Source organism: Pholis gunnellus (genome assembly GCF_910591455.1).
Source record: "Pholis gunnellus genome assembly, chromosome: 16".
NCBI lineage: Eukaryota > Metazoa > Chordata > Actinopteri > Perciformes > Pholidae > Pholis > Pholis gunnellus.
Genome location: NC_136543.1, coordinates 15,481,783 through 15,500,531, shown reverse-complemented (window position 1 = coordinate 15,500,531; position 18,749 = coordinate 15,481,783). Strand labels below are relative to the sequence as shown.

At 43.3% G+C, this 18,749-nt stretch overlaps 1 protein-coding gene across 1 annotated transcript; it reads right to left on the bottom strand.

Moving 5' to 3' along the window:
- Window positions 1-6,385: 6,385 nt before the first annotated feature.
- On the bottom strand, window positions 6,386-10,604 carry heyl (hes related family bHLH transcription factor with YRPW motif like). Its single transcript, XM_079175880.1, has 5 exons — window positions 10,071-10,604; window positions 7,999-8,065; window positions 7,826-7,909; window positions 7,629-7,710; window positions 6,386-7,483 (listed from the first exon to the last, which is right to left on the bottom strand). Exons 1-5 carry the CDS (start codon window positions 10,148-10,150, stop codon window positions 6,798-6,800), a joined length of 999 nt encoding a protein of 332 aa, XP_079032006.1. The 5' UTR covers window positions 10,151-10,604; the 3' UTR covers window positions 6,386-6,797.
- Window positions 10,605-18,749: the final 8,145 nt, after the last annotated feature.

The following is an 18,749-nucleotide window of genomic DNA, read 5'->3' as shown; positions in this document are numbered from 1 at the left end:
TCAAACAGTTTTCTCCAATAAGACATTACAATGAGTAATTAAAGTGCTTTTATTAGCCTATTCATTGTTCCAGCAACTTACCTGACAGCATGTTAACTGTCTCGATGTGGTTACATATTTCATTCTCCTTTTCTATCACATCTGTTCTTGAATCTCCAAATATAGACTTCTTCTTTTCTTTGCAGTAACAGCTTTAATTGTTACCTGAAGAACAACAAAGATGCAATGGTTCTCAATGTCAGAGATGGAGTCACATCTGGAATGCCAGCACGCTTCTGTCAGCTGGATAACAGTATGTATTATTAATCAACACTAAAACTGTCGGAGAGGACAAACTTTCAGTAGAGCATCACAGACCAAAGACCAGCTGAACTACATGGATTGACTAATTCAATAATTTAATGTTATATATTTCCCGCGTGGCAATGGATCGGTCACTCTAGTCTTCACTTATTCAATGAAAACAACCTGATCTACATACATTCATGGTTCCCAGATGATCCATCATTATAATTTTAAATAATAAAACTGTCTTTTGATTTTAGAGAGATGTTACTAAACACCTTCGTACTTCCCTCAGGATGAAGCATACTTTTCATGGCTGACTTATGGCAGCATGCTGTGTTTGCATTATAACACTATTTATTCTCAGCATTTAAAACAATTAGAATCGAAGCACTGTGCTAGAAGTCCAAATCTAAGAATAATAATGGAAAAACCTTTGTGATGAATACATTATGGCAAAGCCGGACTTTTTCTTCTCATGTTTCGTCTCTAAAAAGACAACTTTCACTGAATGTCAATGTTATTTTTTACTTTATTCGATCATTTAAGAAATAATGATAAACCAAACGTCTGCAATCTTCCCTCTAACACTGCATGAATAGATAAGCTATAAACTCTTATCTTAGATCTGGTTATAAAGCGATCTTAAAAAAAACTACAATCATTCAGCAACTTTATTCATCTATCTTTCAGTTTATTGTTGGTGAAGTATTTCTGTAGTTTAGCCAGCAGCAGCAGTCTAACCTTGTTCCTCTCTGCTACCAGGCTGGGTTAAGGTCGCTCTTGAAGGAGTAGATTTCCGAGGTAATGACATTCGCTTTGAACTGATGGACGATGCAGACACTTGTCTGAAGACCTGTAATGATGATCCTACATGCCAGTACTACACCTATGTCAATACAAACTTCGTCAACAGTGATCAAAGGTAGAGTATTTTCATGCGTGCATGCAAACCTGCATTAACACAAATACTTTCCATTTTTTAAATAAAAACAATTTTATGGTGCATATTTGAAGATGCTGTTCATCTTGTGTTCCAGGCGCCGCTGCTACCTCAAGCGTTCCATCACCATGCCTGCTCCTCCTAAAGTTACCAAACTGGCCAATGTTGTATCAGGCTTCCAACTGAGGAACTGCGGGAATTGTGCTCCACCCACAGATGGTGTTTCTTAGTTCTTTGATAAGGGCACTTGATCTCTTGATGGTTCCTAACATCATATGAATGCTTTTTAAGCTGCAAAAGATTCTTTTTGTGTGTAAACAAGAGCAATAAAACAGATCAGTTTGCTTTCAGCCTGCTTCATTCATTTGAAAGTTAGTATTCACACAGTCTTATTTTAGCCCACTTGTAAGACGAATACGTTTTCAAGAGTATAGTATTTAGGTGAGCAATGATTCTAAAATATATCTGTGTGTTTCTACACCAACACAATCTGCCACAGACAACAATTAGTTGTACCTTTATTTAGTAAATAACAATAAGAGGTAGAAATAAGGACAAGGTGATTATTATCTTAAAAAAACTGAAGCCAGCTGGCCTTTTTTAATTGTTGCACATTAAAGACGGTGGAAGCAGAGTGGGGGATTCTTGCAGGAGCCCTGAAGGAGAGGGTGGTGGCAGACAAGGCAGCTATGGCGGCCTTAAAGGACATTAATGAATCCGGCCTAGGGATAAGTATGTGGGGAGCAGCCAAGGTTTGACGCTGACGGTCAGCCTATATGTTTTAAATGTCGTGTCGTGGGTCACATGAGGGCTCCAAACAGAGGGGCAGCTCCTGCATTGCGCCGTGAGGTCTCCCGTGACAGGTTTGCCCATGTAGCTAAGCAGCAGAGAAACTCTCCCCCCCTGTGGTAATGAGTCCAGCTACAGGTAAGGTTCAGTCAGGCTCACACTTTGAAGTTCCAAAGGAGGAATATGAATGTTTGGTCGGCCAATGTCCAACTGTGGAAATTTTGTTTGGGTGATGTGAAGGTTAAATGCCTCCTGGTGTATGCTTATAACACCACTGAACAGAACAAGTACTGGCTACTCGCCGTATTTTCTCATGTTTAGGAGGGCTTCAGTGGTTCCGCTGGATGTCTGCGGTAAGTCATCCAAGGGAGAAGGGAGTAGCTCCTGTAGGGGTGGGGGAGTTGCAGCAGACTTGCATGGCGGTGTTGAAACAGGTTTTTTCAGGGTTAGCTGAAGGATTGGGGAAGGTTTATGTGGGATCTGGATGGGACATATGCCATCATTGGGACACTGAGTGATTAAGGCCCCACCCCCCCTTGGTGGATGTAACCAAGTCGAACTGACGGAGAGAAATGATTGGGTCCGCCGGACCCGTAATGGAGTGCACGGGGCCTGATTAGGTGATAAAATGCACCTGCTGGCAAACCGAGTCTTTTCTTTGTCTCAGCCGCCACGAGCAGGTGTGCTGAGAGTCCGTCTACTTTCTCTGCCGCAACGAGATGAGACGTAGCGTGGGGCCGCATGATAAGATTGCGTCGGGAGCTCAGTGTCTGGGAGGCATCCTGCACGGAGGGGACGGTGTGTGTTTGGGGGATGGCTGTTATCAGATATATGTTTATATTTAAATGTTTTTTCATTATCTATTTGTGTGTTGGAGAAATTAGGTAAAATGAAATGTGTAATTTTGTATTTGTGTTTATAGAGCTGCCTGAGCATTGCACCCAATGGGGGGGGGGGGATCCAAATGGGGGTGGCAGTAGCTTCTCTGTGTTCGTTTTCTGTTTGTTGGAGGGGCAGCTATTGGTGATTAATTATCTTCTCGTTTTATTTCTTTTCTAGTTAGTGGGACACTGCCTTGGTCTTTTGTTTCTTTTATTTAGCTTTGAGTGAATTGTTTGTTGTGCCTATCCTGGTACTCAGTCTGGGAGCTCCCCCAAACAAGCTGTCACTGTTTAAACCAACTATTCATACTGTTTGTACATTACAACGCTGCCTCTTGCGTGCACATGCCTTTATGGTGTTAGAACCGGATCTCTGTGGCAACGGGGTGCTATAGTCTGGTTGACAATGTCTTAATTTGTGTGATTTTAACTACTTTAAGAAGTACCACTCTCATGTCTAACCACGTAGCTAAAGCCAGCAGGTAATTAGCTTAGCTTAGCAGCTAGCCTAGCTCTGGATAAAGTTGAAATATATGGCTACCTGCACCATAACCATTAACATGTCATTTTTGATTTAAGAAAAAAAAATCAAAACAAAGTTGTGGTTTTATGTGGATTTGCAAGCTAACTATTTTGTGACCAGGGGTACTGTGTTTGTGTGAGTAGATTTGTTGTGTTCTAACTTTTGCAATTTATTTATTTATTTGTGCAAGCAGAAGGGAAAAGTCTGACTTGAAGAACATAGAACAACTGTATTATGAGGTATAAACATGGTTTCTCACTGTTTTATCCGTGTATTGACAGTATGCCACATTATTTCCAAATACTGAAATCGCACGAATCAACATAGAATCTGCATGCTGCCTCTCCTGAACACTCATGCCTTGTGCCCAGCTAAGAAGTACCATGTTTGCCAAATAATTAGCAAAGAGAACATTTTTAAAACAATTATACTTTGGTCTGGTTGACAATGTCTTAATTTGTGTGATCTTAAATACTTTAAGAAGTACCACTCATGTCTCAGCACGGAGCTAGAGCAAGCAGGTAATTAGCGTAGCTTAGCAGCTAGGCTTGCTCTGGATAAAGTTGAAAAATATGGCTACCTGCACCATAACCATTAAGAAAGAAAAATCATAACACAGAATTGTGGTTTAATGTGGATTTGCAAGCTAACTATTTTGTGACCAGTGGTACTGTGTTTCTGTGAGTAGATTTCTTGTGTTTTGACTCTTGCAATTTGTTGACAAGTGATGCAGAGGACTTGTACAGAGGACCAGTATTCTCAGAGTTTCTTTACCGCTGATATCAGGTATGTCTGTGCCTTATGCGTCCATGCAAACATGCACTCAGAAACTCAAGTATTGTAAAACAGAGGTGAAGCTGCATTAGGTGACTTTGCACATTGCTAATACAGTGCTAACTGCTAACTGCTAACGCCGAATCATGTTTTTGATAAAAGTGTAGGAGTAAATAAAGTACTCAGACATTGTAACAGTACACTCAATAGCACTCAAATGCTATTGTCTATTGTAGCAACACTATTAGTCAATTTAATGACAGGTGTATTTTTAAATAAAATTGATTGTGAGGGTTCCAAGATGATGTCATGTGTACATATTGTGAAGCCCTCTGAGGCAAATTTGTGATTTTGGGCTATACAAAAATAAATTGAATTGAATTGAATTGAATTGAATCTTCGCACATTATAAATGATGCTGATGGTGATTTTGTTTTTGCATAGCTGCTCCTCCTAAAGTCACTAAGTTGGCTATTGTTGTGTCTGGACTCTCCTTGAAGAACTGTGTGTTCAACGCACACACACGCACAGACACAGAAACTGCACACATGTAATCCAATAAAAGATTCAACACTACTGCATATAGTATATTTACACATCAGAGGAGAAATCTCTCCCACTTCCTGATTTCACTGAACTCGTTTCTTCTCCCTTCTGCCTCCTCACAGCATCTCTTCCTCTTTTCAGCTTAAACCACAAGGTCGGCCTACTCTGTACACCCTCGCCTCACACACACACTCACAAACTCGCGCACACTTCCCTCCGTCTTTCTCCATCGTTCCCTCCCCTCTTTCCTCTCTTCCCCCTCCTGCCTCCCCTCCCCCGTGGGAAACCCAGTGCAGTGTGACTGTGGTTGTCCTTCCTGGAAGCTGTGGTGGTGACTCTGGCTCCTCCGCTCAGAGGCTAGAATATTGCCAGCCACCCTGTGTGTGTGTGTGTGTGTCTATGTTTGTATGTTGTCTGAGTGCCTGTGTGTGTGTGTGTGCACGCATGCACCCTTCACAAACATTCCACCACCGTACCGTCCGTCCGACCGCCGTCCGGCCTCGCACGAGAGCCACGCCGCCACCGCGGTTCAGTCCTGACGCCAGTCCTGAAGACTCACATTACACACACACTCACATACACGCACAAACACACACACACACACACACACAAGACGTGTGTGCACAAATCAACACATTATCAAAACCCTCAGCAAGGCACAAACACACACACACACACACACGCGCGCGGGGCACACGAGACTGACTTAAGCACACACTAGCACACTCTTTCAAATAAACAATATGCACTTTGCGGAACACACACACTTTTGTGCCGCAGACCACAGACATTGCATCCTGAAGTAGATCAAAGCTTTCTTCAGCAGTAAACACACACAAGGCTCTTCTCTGCTCTCTCATCCCCGCGGAGCCGTTTTGGTGAGGCACGGCACAATTATGCCGATCTTCTTGAGAAACAACTCGTTACAACTGTCATTCATCATTGTTCGGGGGTTTCACCCTGTACGCGCTGGCCGACTCTTGGTGATTCACACTACTTCTCTTCCTTTCCTTTTAAACCTTCACAATCCCTCTCATCTCTCCTTAACCCTGTCTCCTGCCTGTCTCCCACCCTGTTATTGAACGTCTACGCCAAATCAGTCACCCAACCACAGCCCTTCAGATCTTTTTCTTTGTTTACCCCCCCCTCGCAGTCTCTCCATCTCGCCCTCTTCTTAGCTGTCTGTCCATTGTTGAGGAGACAGTGGCGCAGACAAACAGGGAGAGAAGATATCCGCTGGTGTACCACAAGATTGGAGAGAAGGAATGGCAGAGAGAGGAGAGGAAGATACATAGACTGATATGAGGGTAAAGTTAATTACAGGGGACTGCCAATTGCCAATGAAGGCAAAGTGATGGGTCTGTTTGCCTCACCGCGGCATCCCAAAAACATCACCAGCTCCCACCATGTTTATCCTCTGCAGCCACAAGACCACAGCTCCCATCAGCCATCACTGGAGACAGCTTACATAGAGAGGGGGTTACGGCTAGAGAACATGCCAGCAGTGTTTGCAGACATGGCTAATATGGATAAGGTAACACGTAGCTATCAACCATTCTGTTTCCATTTGCGTTGATAACAGCAAGTACATGTTGCCATTTGCTTATACAGTCAGAAAAAAAACACACACAGCAAAACATGAACAAAGGTAAAGGCACTTAGTTTTTATAGAGATTTTTTAACATTCTTCAGACTTTGAAAACGAATGTAAAAATGTTTTGGAAAAAAACAAATGTCACAGTTAAAGACGCTCTGTCGAGCGTTATGGCTCTGTTGGACACTGTGTATGTGTGTATTTGTCTAGCAAGATCAGGAAGAGGAATTTATTCAAATCTTCTATTCGTTCACATTCCTTCATTCTTCTGTTATATATGATTGTTTGATTATCTGAAACTTCACCCACAGTCTGATATGGCTTTTAGAGTCCCTAAAAATCAAAGACAATCATCAAAGGTTCAATACATCTCCAACAGTTTCATATTTGCTACATGGCGCACATGGGACCTCCATGTTCACTGGACAGAGTTCGTTTGGAAAACAAAACCAGAGTTGACTCTCAGAAAGCTCCGATCTCAGTCCCCCATCCCTGGGCCGACTTGGCTTGTCCGCTCAAGCCCCTGCGCTGAGCTGTGGGAGACCCCAGAGGTGCGAAGGGCCTGAAAGAGACCTGCAGTGGGGCAGAAGATGATGAAATAGGAGAAGAGGAGGAGGTAGAAGAAGAGGAAGAGGAAGGGTTGGGGAGGGTAAGGGGCGAGGCCCTGGTGGCGCTGTGAGGAGACGACTGGGTTGGTCTGGAGGGGGCTAGGACCGGGGACGCTGCGAGAGAGGGCAACCTGTGGATGGTGGCCAGGGCTGTAGGCGCAAGGAGTGGTGGAACACCCTGGTGGCAGCCAGCCAGGGGGCCGAGTCGGAGGGAGGCGTGTGTCGGGTAGCTCCCCAGCAGGGCCAGATCCCTTCGCCCACTGGGGAAAGGAGGTGAGGAGGAGGCCGGTGAGGTGGGAGAGATCTGACGGAAGGATGCCCAAGGCCAAGGAGGAAAGGGCAGGGCGGAGGCCGGGGGCGACTGTAGGAGAAGGGGGTCTAGCTCGCTCGCACAGTGAGAAAGGTGGGAGACCAGGCGGGCTCCTATAGGGTCCGGGGACTCCCCGTCAAGAGAGCTGAGGTACCGCACCACCTCTCCAACGCACTCCCTAAAGCCCAAGGTCCTGTAGTCGACTGCTAGGGCCCTCGCATCAAAGTAACCTGAGAGAGAAAAATAGAGCTTAGTCATAGAATGATTAATAGTAATGGAATGCAGTTAGTCACAACAAATCAAATTACTGTATACGTCCAAAAAAAGGAGAAAAGAAAGCTGTGAAGTGAACTGTTTTGAACTCCGAAGTCTCACCTTTTCCTCCCATGGCATGTAGGAGTTTGAGGTGGTCCACAGTCATCTGCAGGATCTCTGCCTTCTCCAGCTTGGATGAGCCCTGCAAAGAAAATGAAGATTTTACTCAGTTGCATCAGATTTCATGAAGCCGGTTTCTCAACTTCTGATGTTAAAGGAGAATGATGTTAAATGATCGTGGATTTATGAGCGGCCACCTGTTTTTCAAAAGCACTGGGCACCAGCCTCCTGAGCTCCGACAGGCTGTGGTTGATCCGGTCTCTGCGCCTCTTCTCTATGATCTACGCAGCAAGAAGAGCAGAGGAACAGTCAGGACCAACCAAAACGACAGGACTAAAAAGATTAAGATCCAAGGCAATAATCCACCCACCCCTCTTCTCTTCTTTCGGGCCAGAATCTGCGAGGCGCTGCCAGGGGACATGGACCCGGTGACTGGGCTGTACCACGGAGATAGAGAGAGAGAGAAAAGGGAGATGAGTGAAATGGGAGGATGGTATTGGCACGGACAGAAACATGTTAACTTTGATTCTCCTGCATATTGTTATTATTACCCTCCTTAATGTGACACAGAGGCAGGATGGCACATCAACTCCCTTCAATCTAATTTGTTTTTTTGGGCACAGAACAGCAGAGGAGTTCCCGGGAGAGGAGGGAAGACGAGATTGTTTTTGGTTTAATGCGACATTAGTCTCAGTGAAATGACATGCTGTTTTCCTTTCCATGTGAGCGAAAGCACTTTTAGAAAGATGATTATATAGCCTCGGGGCGATGCTTTCGCTCGCATGGGGCTCCAGCATGCAGCATGGGATCCGAGCTCCTCCGAGTACAGTCACTCAATATGGATTGTGTTTGTTTGTGAACTCTCATCTTACGGGCCTGACAGCTTGGAGTTCCCTTCAAACTGCCCCACCAAAGACTTACTGCGTTTCTATTAGATTTCAACATGAAGGCTGCCAATTTAGCTGTGTGTTTTTGTTTAGGTTCATGTTTGATGGGCTGACTTTAAAAGGTCTTCTGTTTCCATGACACATGACAATTTGATTGATCCAAACCGCCTTTCGTGTTACTGCCTATCTTGGTGCTTGTGATGTTAGCAGCATTGCTGTGAATGTGTTTTTATATGCTGTAGATGCACTGTTACAAACACACTCCGATGATTGTCCGCTTTAATCCACATTGTGGTAAATCCAGATGAGGAATTTGACTAATTCACAGAAAAAGCAAATAGTTATAATTGTTTGTAAAGAGTGTTAGGAGTAATTTAGTATATACTGCAGTTAAAGAGCTTAGCATTGTAGGTCACATTATCATTTTCTTCTTTCTTTTTTATGAAATAAAAAATAATTTAGTTTGTAGTTTGCATTTTCCATATTTTTCTCCATAAATGTAACTGTATTCATATGAATAATGAAAAAACTATGATTATTTATATGCATTTATGACACTCAAATTTCCTGTAAGATCTTAACCTTAATACAACAAAGCTGAAAAAATTATTCACTTTTAGCCTTTCGAAATATTTTTGACAGTGATTTAAATCTCAAATGATGCTAAATGTTTGTCATAGATTAATGTATAATCAAATAACGTAATTGCATTCACACACACACACACACACACACACACACACTCACACACACACACACACACACACACAGTGCCTCAAAATATTCCTACAAAATGCTACAAACTCCTCAGTATATTGCTTTTGTGTTTATGTTTTAATGCAGTGTCAAGGAGTTCCTGAGCTAGAAAGAATTAAAAATGTAATATTGCTACATCACAATAATAATTACCAAAAAATGTTGATTCATAATTTGTGAATCTTCACTTTAAAATATGTATTTGTTCTAAAGACTTTTTCTATATTAAATACATTTATTTTCAAATGATACAGTGTCAGAAAATTGTGCTCATGATTTCAACCCGTCTCCATGCTTCCGACATGACAGGCCTTACATCATTTTGAACCTAAACATGTCATATGCGCAATGAGTTGAATTTACTCACATGGGCAAGTAAAAGGAGAAAACATGACTCTGTTTCATTGAGAGGAAAAAAATGCATGAATTCATATATTTCAGTGAATCCCGAGGATTTGCTTCCAGAGGCCTGAAGTGAAACTTTAAACTGACAGCTCAGCTTTTCGGAAGGTGTCAAAATACTTTTGTCAAAACAAATGTAAACATTAGAGCTCAATGCAGAAAATGTTTAGGAATAGGAATCATAATTTGTCAGCTTCTAACATTTAAAAACAGAAAATGTCCCTGTAGTCTTTCAAATGTGTCATGCATGGCAGCGTCTAAGTGTCAAAATGCTTGTAAAGCCCACAGTTCACTGCCAAGAATGTTTCAGCCAAATTTGTCTTCAGCTACTAATTTCAGCTGTATACCATGTCATTTTCCCTGTTTACAACCTCAGGTGCGGTTGGCGGATGCTCACCAATAGCCGTCTTCTTGTCCCACGTCAATAAACTCGTCTGTGTCCGAGTCTGGGGAGCTGTAGTCGTGAGGTCTCTTCATGTCTGTGCCCGTTGCTCGCTTGCTGGACCGATGTATGGATAGGTAGGCGACGGACTGACGGATCTGAGTGATGTTGTCGGCCACGCTCTATGCTGCGTGGAGGCAACACGCCGAAGACTGCCTCCCCTGTGGACGAGGTGCTCACCCTGTGTGCCCCTCACTCTCTGTCTCTCCTGCGCTGTTGTTTATAAAAGCCTTGTTGTCCTTAGTTACTTCTTGTCACTTGTGTTTGTCTTTTTTTGTCGTTTCTTCATGCGTCTCCTGTCCTGTCCTCTGTGAGTCAGCGGTGCCACTTGATCGACCCCCGAGGGCCCATTACAACTAAGAAAATTCACAAGCTGCTTTAGTCTTGTACTCTATCACTGGCATCCAATCATAGTCTCTCTCTCTCTCTCTCTCTCTCTCTCTCTCTCTCTCTCTCTCTCTCTCTCTCTCTCTCCCTGTTATGTCTCTCTTGGCTCCCTCTCTCTGTCACAGCCACCCAATGACAAAATAAGACTTTGGCAGTTGGGGCAGGGTTGCCAGTTTTGGCTCCCCCGCCTCTTCTCTCTGTCCCTCCTCCCTCCCTTTAATCTGGCCTTACCCAGCTTGTCACCCTCCCTCCCTCCCTACCCCCCCCCCCGGCCCCATCTTTCCACCCCTTTGCTCAGTCATCCTCAGTCAATTAGCCTTCCAAAACTCATCCTGCTCTCCTTCCTTCCTTCTTTCTGTCCTCCTTTCTGTCTATGTCTGCTCCTTTAATTACACTGCTTTTGTAGAACAATGGCAGCGGGAGAGGTGAAGAATGTGGGAATGATGGACTGTGAAAACACTCCGTCTTCCACAGGGCAGTGTGTGACAGTGCGTAAAGCTTGACTCTCACACAATCGCACAGGTGACGTGGAGAAAGGACTTATTGAACAACTTGAGTGTGAGAGACAAACAGCAGAGAGAAGACACAGTGAAAGATGACCCTCGAGACAGCTGACAGTAATCACCAAAGAACCACTACAAAGATAAAATCCTGCATATTTTTTCGCTCTACACTTTATAAACAATAATGCTGCTTAAATACAACTTACTAAGGTATAAAATTATTCATACCAGTAATTTCCAGCCTGCCAGGTCCCGCTGCCCTATCAGAAGAGCTCAATACCTCTGCATCAACAGCGCTGCCATGTTCCATATCGATACTTATGAATGGATGTTTCAGCTTTTTAATATACATAGAAGTGGTTATTCTTACAACATATTTTTCATACAATTGAATTGCCAAGTTAATACATAGTGGGTGGCAGAAGCTAGATGTTTTAAGCCTAACCATGACTTTTGGCTATCACAGTTTACCCGTTACTTTTAGCTAAAGGTATCTTAACCTACTTTTAGCGAACTATTTCAACCGCGCAATGCTTTTAGCTATAGCTACAACTGTTTATCCATTAATTACATTTAGCTATCCTAACTATTTAAACTATTTATCCATTACTTTTCGCTAACTCTTTCAACTGTTTATGCATTGGCTACTTTTAACATACGGTAACTAAACTTTTTTTCTAATGTTTATCTATTAACGCTACATTTAGCGTTAGTTAACTATATATGTGTACAAGCCTTACCCTTGTTGGGAATCACAGAAGTCAACCATAAAGATTTACAAAAAGTGTGTAAAAAGTGTATAAAAAAGAAAAAAAAGGCTTTAGACAAAGATTTGGCAGTTTATATTTTCAAAAACATGACTTTAAATGATCTCACAAATTGTGAAAGCGAGACCTTTGAGCTCCAGCGCAGACTTTTAAACCCAGCCTCTTCCACACTTGCGTGTGCGTCAGTGTGTGCCGAGATCAGGGCAGGTACTGAAGGGTCAAGAGAGGAATCAGCCCAGTGAGTGTCCGAACATCTGGGCTCTTCACTGGACAAGATAGTGCTCCCTGTAGCCTAATCACACACACACACACACACACACACACACACACACACACACACACACACAGACACACACACACACAGTCACACAGCGCTCGGTTCCGCTGCCACCGTGGGAAGATTGCTGGTACAGATTGCCATGGAAACCAGGCGCCCGTTGTTAGGAGCGATGCCTGACTGACCCAGTGGTGTGTGCATATGTGTGTGAAAGACAGAGAGAGGCCAAGTGGCATGCCCCCTTCCACACAATGCCCAGCTGAGTGTGTCTCTTCCTGCCTGGCAGACTGGAAGGGTGTGTTAGTTTAAACATACTACAATGCACGAGTGCGAGATCTTGGTGTGTGTTTTTGGAACAAGTTCAGATTTTTACGAAGGCTTGCTTTGGTCCTCTACGCTTTATATATACAATCAGGTATATTTTTGATTCATGTCTCTTACTCCAGATGTTTCTTTCTCTTTGTCTCTTTTATGATGATGTGCTTTTCCACAGCATTGTTTTTCTGTTAATCTTTCTTGCATTAGATGTAACTGAGCCCTGCCCGCCTGCATTTTATCATATCGTAGGGCTACGTGTAAAGTAATAAACTAACTTAAAACATGTGCGTGTGCGTGTGTTTGCAATACCCAAGTGTCACTAATCAGTGTGACCATCACCAGGGGGCTTTTAGTGTGGTGAGTAAGCTATGAGTCAGGACTAACAGAAAAGAGAAACCCCTTTTTCTGTCCCTCGCTCCAAACAACCCCCCTCCGCATATCCTTTCATTACCAATCATTCCTTAATTCAGATCTGGATCTCATTTCAGCATCAGAAAACAGGGAAGAAAGAGTCTGGAAGAAAGGAGACATCGATGGAGTCAGGCTTCAGTCTATTCTCTGTTGTTATTTTTTATCACCCACCCTTCTCTTGAATGAATAACTTTCTTCTCTGTATCACTAATCTTTCTTGTTTCTTTGTTGTTGTTTTCAATGAAATCACTCTGGTTGCACTCCAGGTTTGCGCAGTCCCAGTTGTTCCAGGATGATGAGGCTAGTTGCATTAAAAAAAACATGCGCACAGTGGAAAGTAATTAAGAGGACGAATGAATGAATAAATAAGTTATTACAAAAAAAGTTTCATGGTGGGGGCATGTGAAGGGATTGTGATGGAGAGAAACATGAGAAGAAGAAGAGAGAGAGAAAGAGCTGGCACTGGATGGTCGGATGGAATTCTGGGAGATTTCTGGCGATCTTTGGTCGGCCACTTCAAGTCCTCTCCCTCCCGTCCCTCCAAACCACAACAAGGCAACGTGCCTTATTGAAATTAACAAGCTCATACTTTTACAATTTGCACACACACGCACCACATGCGCAACTCGAACATGAACGTGTGAGCACTCAGGGACATACACACAACTGATTCATACAAGCAAACACGCAACTCCCTCACACGATTGTGGACAGTGCATACCCACAATTTATAAGATGCAAACACTCAGCTGCAATTATTGCCTCTGATGCATGACTATTGCTATTGTTTGAGAGTCTGTGAGATGGAACAAGCTCAACAAGATATTTTGTTTGTGACTTTTTTCCGCTGCATTCAGCTCATGCTGAATAACTGGCCTGAGACCGTATGTTTCACTGCATGGTTGCCTTCGATTCGTACTCAGCAACAGAAAGCCAACTTTCAGCAACATGTTCATTCCCCAAAATATAGATACAAGAATATACCTGTTAAAAGGGAAATATATGTAAAACAATAGTCTTTTCAATGCATTTTATTTCTCACGAAAGTGCACAATAACCAGTAGTAGCTGTGTTAGTACATCATACAGAGACAATCTTTTTTAAAGTGCTGATACGGGGCTTTCACACTTCTGTAGACCATGAAACATTTTTAAATCCTTTTTTAAAACCAAATTTGTAATATTTTCAGTGATTTACGAGCACAGACTTTAAATGAAGGCACAAAAACAGGTTGGAATAAAAATTCCTCTTTATATTACAGCATGTAGACTATTATAGTTTTATTTCCTGCATTGATTCTGAAATCACAAGCATGTTTTATGATAATACCTGAGGAAATGCAAAAATGACATAAAATTATGACACATGGGAGCAAAGCCGAGATGGCGAGCCTCTGAATTAACAATTCTTGCATGCCTTTGATTGAAATATTCATTCACATACTTTTTTTATCTTAGCTTTTTCATTTTCTTGTAATTGTGAAGCACTTCATAAACATGCTTTAAATCCTCAAGAACTACAAAGAGACATTACTAAGAATTGCATTGGTGTTTGAGCATTTTTCTTTTGAATAACAAGGTGCCAAAAATAACTTCTCAGATAAAATCAGCATTAGTCAAAAGGAAATGTTTGTTCGCTTTCTAGAATCCCAGCTGAGAAATTTATGAAAGGCCAATTGTGGTCAAAGGGAGCCCTGCATGGTACCCTGCTGTATGCAAGGGCTATTGACATCCCGCCCAAAAAAATCTGTAGATTTCTTATTGGTATGAGGCTTTCATAGTAGTCAGCCTGCAGTGGCTGCGCGCTCAGTCACTGGGGTCAAGATTGGATTGGCATGGGAACTGGCACCGGAGTAGCTTGGCACTGTCTAGGCTGGACCCATGAGGGAATTATCTGCCCTTCAGACACATAAGGAATGCCTGGGACCTGTGGCACTGCCTGCCTGGCCGTCTCCACGATTCACTCGGTATAACCTGGATATATGAGGCATTCCTGGGAACGCCATGTTTACTCCATAGGGCGCTTGCCAAAGTGCAGCATTGTGTGTGTGTTTTTTTAATGATTCGATTGAGCTTATATGAGGTGTGAAAAAACCCTTCAGAGAAATGGAGTTAGACACAGTCAGTATATATGTTTGAGATATTGGCTGCTGTGATTTGAGGTGTCAAGAGGGCAGGAGGGCTGCAGTTATGGGTCATGCTGCTTGTAAGAGAGCGAGAGACAGAGAGAGAGCGAGAGAGAGAGAGAGAGAGAGAGAGAGAGAGAGAGAAAGTCCTCCCTCCTCATCCGGCTCCCCTACACACAGATAAATAAAGAGGCTAAAAGCCGAAGAGAAGAAGCAGAAAGGAACTTTTGTGGCTTCCGAGTGGGGTCCCTTTCATGGCGGTTCCCACAGCACTAGGCCTGTGATGACATTCACCATGTTTCACACACACACACACACGCGCGCACACACACACACACACACACGCTGACGGGCCCTGTGACTGCGGTGACTTTCGCTGGTGCCGGGCCCCAGACGGGACGGCGAGGGCCCCGAGAGCCACAGGCAGCCATTGTGCTGTCGCCGCGGAAACCAGCCTCTTTATGTCAGACATGTTTTTCTGTTTGTTTTCTTTTTTATGTCTTTAATGTGGGCAAGGGGGAATGTTTCCCCTCTCATCTCCCCCCCCCCCCCCCGCCTCCCCCTACACTGCTATGCGTTATTCCCCCCCAATACCCTCCTCCCTCCTCCCACCAATCAATCCACATTTGTTTCTCCTCTTTTCCTCCCCCCTCCTCTTCCACTCCGTTCCTCCCTTAAGTTGTCTCCCCCTTTTTTTCCCCCTGGAGATTGTCATTTGTAAAGCTCTTTGCTTAGACAGCCCATATCTTTGTCGTGGTGTTGCGGCCTCCCTCTCACTCATCTCCTTTTTTATCTATACTTCATGAGGTTTTGGCACAAACTGGCACTTTTTCTTCCTGCACTGAAAATCGGACAACAACTCTAAAACAACAAAAACTATCCCCAAAAGAATTCTGCCTTTCCCACGCTAGGCCAATTTTCTTCACAAGATTAAACGAACTCCAAATAACAAAATGAAAGAAACGAGAAGGGGGGGGTGAAGAAGAATCTGGTTATGATTCCAGTCTCAAAAAAAAAAAGCCAGCAGAGGATGCCCCAAAGTCCTCCAAACAAACCTGAAAAAAAGCAAAACTGTTACTATTTTTAAGTGCTTGAAGAATGTCATTCTCTGCCATGACTCAAAGGCATGCCGGCCCTCATCCGTAATCAGTTCATTCTGACTGCACTCCTCCGCCACATCACACACAGGACGCCATCTTTTATGAGCCGCAGAGAAAGAGGAGGAGAAAAGGGGCAAAGTTAAAAAATGAAAAAGTTCAAGGCTAATCCGCTGTGCCCCCACGGCCGTGCATGCGATTGCGAGACTCAGCTAATATTAGCCACTGTTAAACTAGTTTTGCCCGAGCGTTTTGACTTGGAAGCTGACTATCATTCAAGTTTATGGAGGAGACTAATTTTTATTGCAAGGAGTCAGGCTATGCTTAATTCCTCTATCAGCTTTCTATTTTTGTCAGTGTCCAAAGAAAATGGCATTCACGGTAGAAACTTTGCATTTCTAAAAGTAAAAGTACATAACAATGAGGGACTCAAAACAGGAAACAAATACATCTGTTTTCCCGGTTAGCTTGAAAGGATTTGGATTAATTGGATACCAGGTTTGGTTCAGAAGAGCTCTCACAGAGCGATAAACCCAGGAGATGGTGCTCCATTCCTGTTTAAGGCTGCTGCTCTCTGACAGCCTCTCACTTTCCCAAATCCCTCCTATAACTTTACACCTCAGATTACGGCCTTATCAGGGAGGCATGCAGCCGACACCTCGTCCCGACGGCAGTTTCGAAGAGCAGGCATAAGCCCCTAAAAACCAGCATAAAAACTTGCCGCCACCGCACTGCTGGGTCATTTTTAGTGTTCCCAGAAAGGGGATTACAGTGAGTGTGCGGGGAAAGAGAGGAAGACTTTGATGGCGGAAGGATGAGGGTAATGACAAACATCATTTTGTATGTCCTGAGGGAGCTGATTCCACTTTTATTGGTCTTGATAGCTTTTATAATTAAAATGATTAGCACTGAAACAATGGATGCATTCATTCTTCTTTTTTCTTTTTTTGAACTGATGCCAAACTAAGTCTGATAGTTCAGTGAAACTCATACGTTAGATCAGTTAAGCTGATTTATAAACTTTTATCCTGTATTAGTGTATTGGTGATGTGGACCTACTCTTGAATAGATATCTCAGTGGTTCCTTTTCTTTTTTTGTCTGACGAAGGCTGATGAACTTAATCAACACCGCCCATCTGTTCCAAATCTCTTCTTATGAATGGATCATAAACTAGATGTTATATAACATTAACATTTTTCCATGCACTTCAATTGTCAATGTTTTGGTTACTTTGGTCAAGTTTGCATTTGTGCTACTACCACTTGGAGTGGCAGAAGAAGGTATGGTTGTCATTTAACCATTACTTTGATCGGCAGCTCACTGGTTATCTTACGTTTACCAAAGACTAGCGTCACACCAGTTTGTAATCCTATTTGACTATCTATGTCCCCCTCAACACAAACATGGGGAAATATATTTAAAATTAAATCAGTTGCTGTGTTTGGTTAATTGAATTAGTTGAGTTTTTCTTGTAACCGTCAGCAACTGAAGCCCCCGCCCCTGGGTGGGAATCACAAATACATCACAGATATATATCAGATCATATGTGATGCTTATTGTGCTTGTTGAATGCCGTGAGACAACTTCCCAGGCTTTCGCCGCTGTCATTTTTGACATCAAACAAACACAAGACAATGCCATGTCGAAGCTTGACTTACAGCGCAGAGATATATGGATGTGGACAGACCTGAGAGCTCTTACACACATTCAGGAAAAAGTACAGATGTTCATACAAAACTGCCTTGCTAAAAAGGCATACTTGTGTTGTGAACTAATTCTATACCCTCATGCATGCGGCTCATGCACAAACACACAGTGTCTTTCTCAGACATGAAAATTTGCTTGAGGTCAACGCTTGAGGATGACTAGCTAACTGTATATAGTACAGGAAGCTTTGATCTCAGGACTTGGCTGTGGCAAAGACAGACAACCAGAGCTGAGGAACAGCGCTACCGGAAGCTTGTGGTCTAGGACGGCTCCGTTTACTACTCTGTTCTGGTGCTAAATATACAATAATAAAAAGGCTGGCAGATTTATTTCAGACTGCGATACATTTACTCTCCAGCGAGGGAAGAAAGGACCGGGTGAGAGACAGACGTCTCCAGATTACCAAAGGACATTAAGTGATAATTACAGAGAGAGAGATAGACAGAAAGAGAGGGAAGAGGTTTCCCCCCTTCTTGCTTTTTCTCTTCCTCTTCCTCTGCCACCACAGAGGAAAGTGGCGTCTCCAAACTAAAGATGGGCGCCCGCTGTATTAGAGTCCCAATGATTGGCTATGATTGCATTATCTGATCCCATGAGGGACAAAAGGACAGCAGCACACACACACACGCACGCACACCCTGTGTGTATTTCATTACTCAATGCCTCCTCAGAAGTAAAACATGGCTTTTTTTTTGACATCTTAAAACGAGTTGCCATGAAAGTAAATGTGATTCAAATTCAAAAGTTGTTTTTATCTTTTTCAAGTCAGTTTTTTTCCAAACACACACACACACACACACACACCCACGAACTCCCCTATGTACTCAACTTCACCACCAGTCCACCGCACTCCTCTCAAAGCTCTTTGATCCCCAGTCGAGGGTCCTCTCCGCGGTGCCTCTGTCTGAATTCCAGAGATTCTGGGATAATTCAAACGTTTCACGGCACATACTTGGTCCCCCCAGGAGACAGCGGCGGAGATGGAAAATGCCACCACGGTCTCTCTCCCTCCATTGTCCCTACTCTTTAATCAGGCCCTCT

Excerpts from the sequence above, each read along its gene's own strand:
- heyl (XM_079175880.1), bottom strand. The coding sequence starts at position 10,150 with ATGAAGAGACCTCACGACTACAGCTCCCCAGACTCGGACACAGACGAG. Across the intron at positions 7,711-7,825 it reads CCAGTGCTTTTGAAAAACAG|GGCTCATCCAAGCTGGAGAA; the intron begins GTGGCCGCTCAT and ends TTTTCTTTGCAG. Across the intron at positions 7,484-7,628 it reads ACATGCCATGGGAGGAAAAG|GTTACTTTGATGCGAGGGCC; the intron begins GTGAGACTTCGG and ends TTTCTCTCTCAG.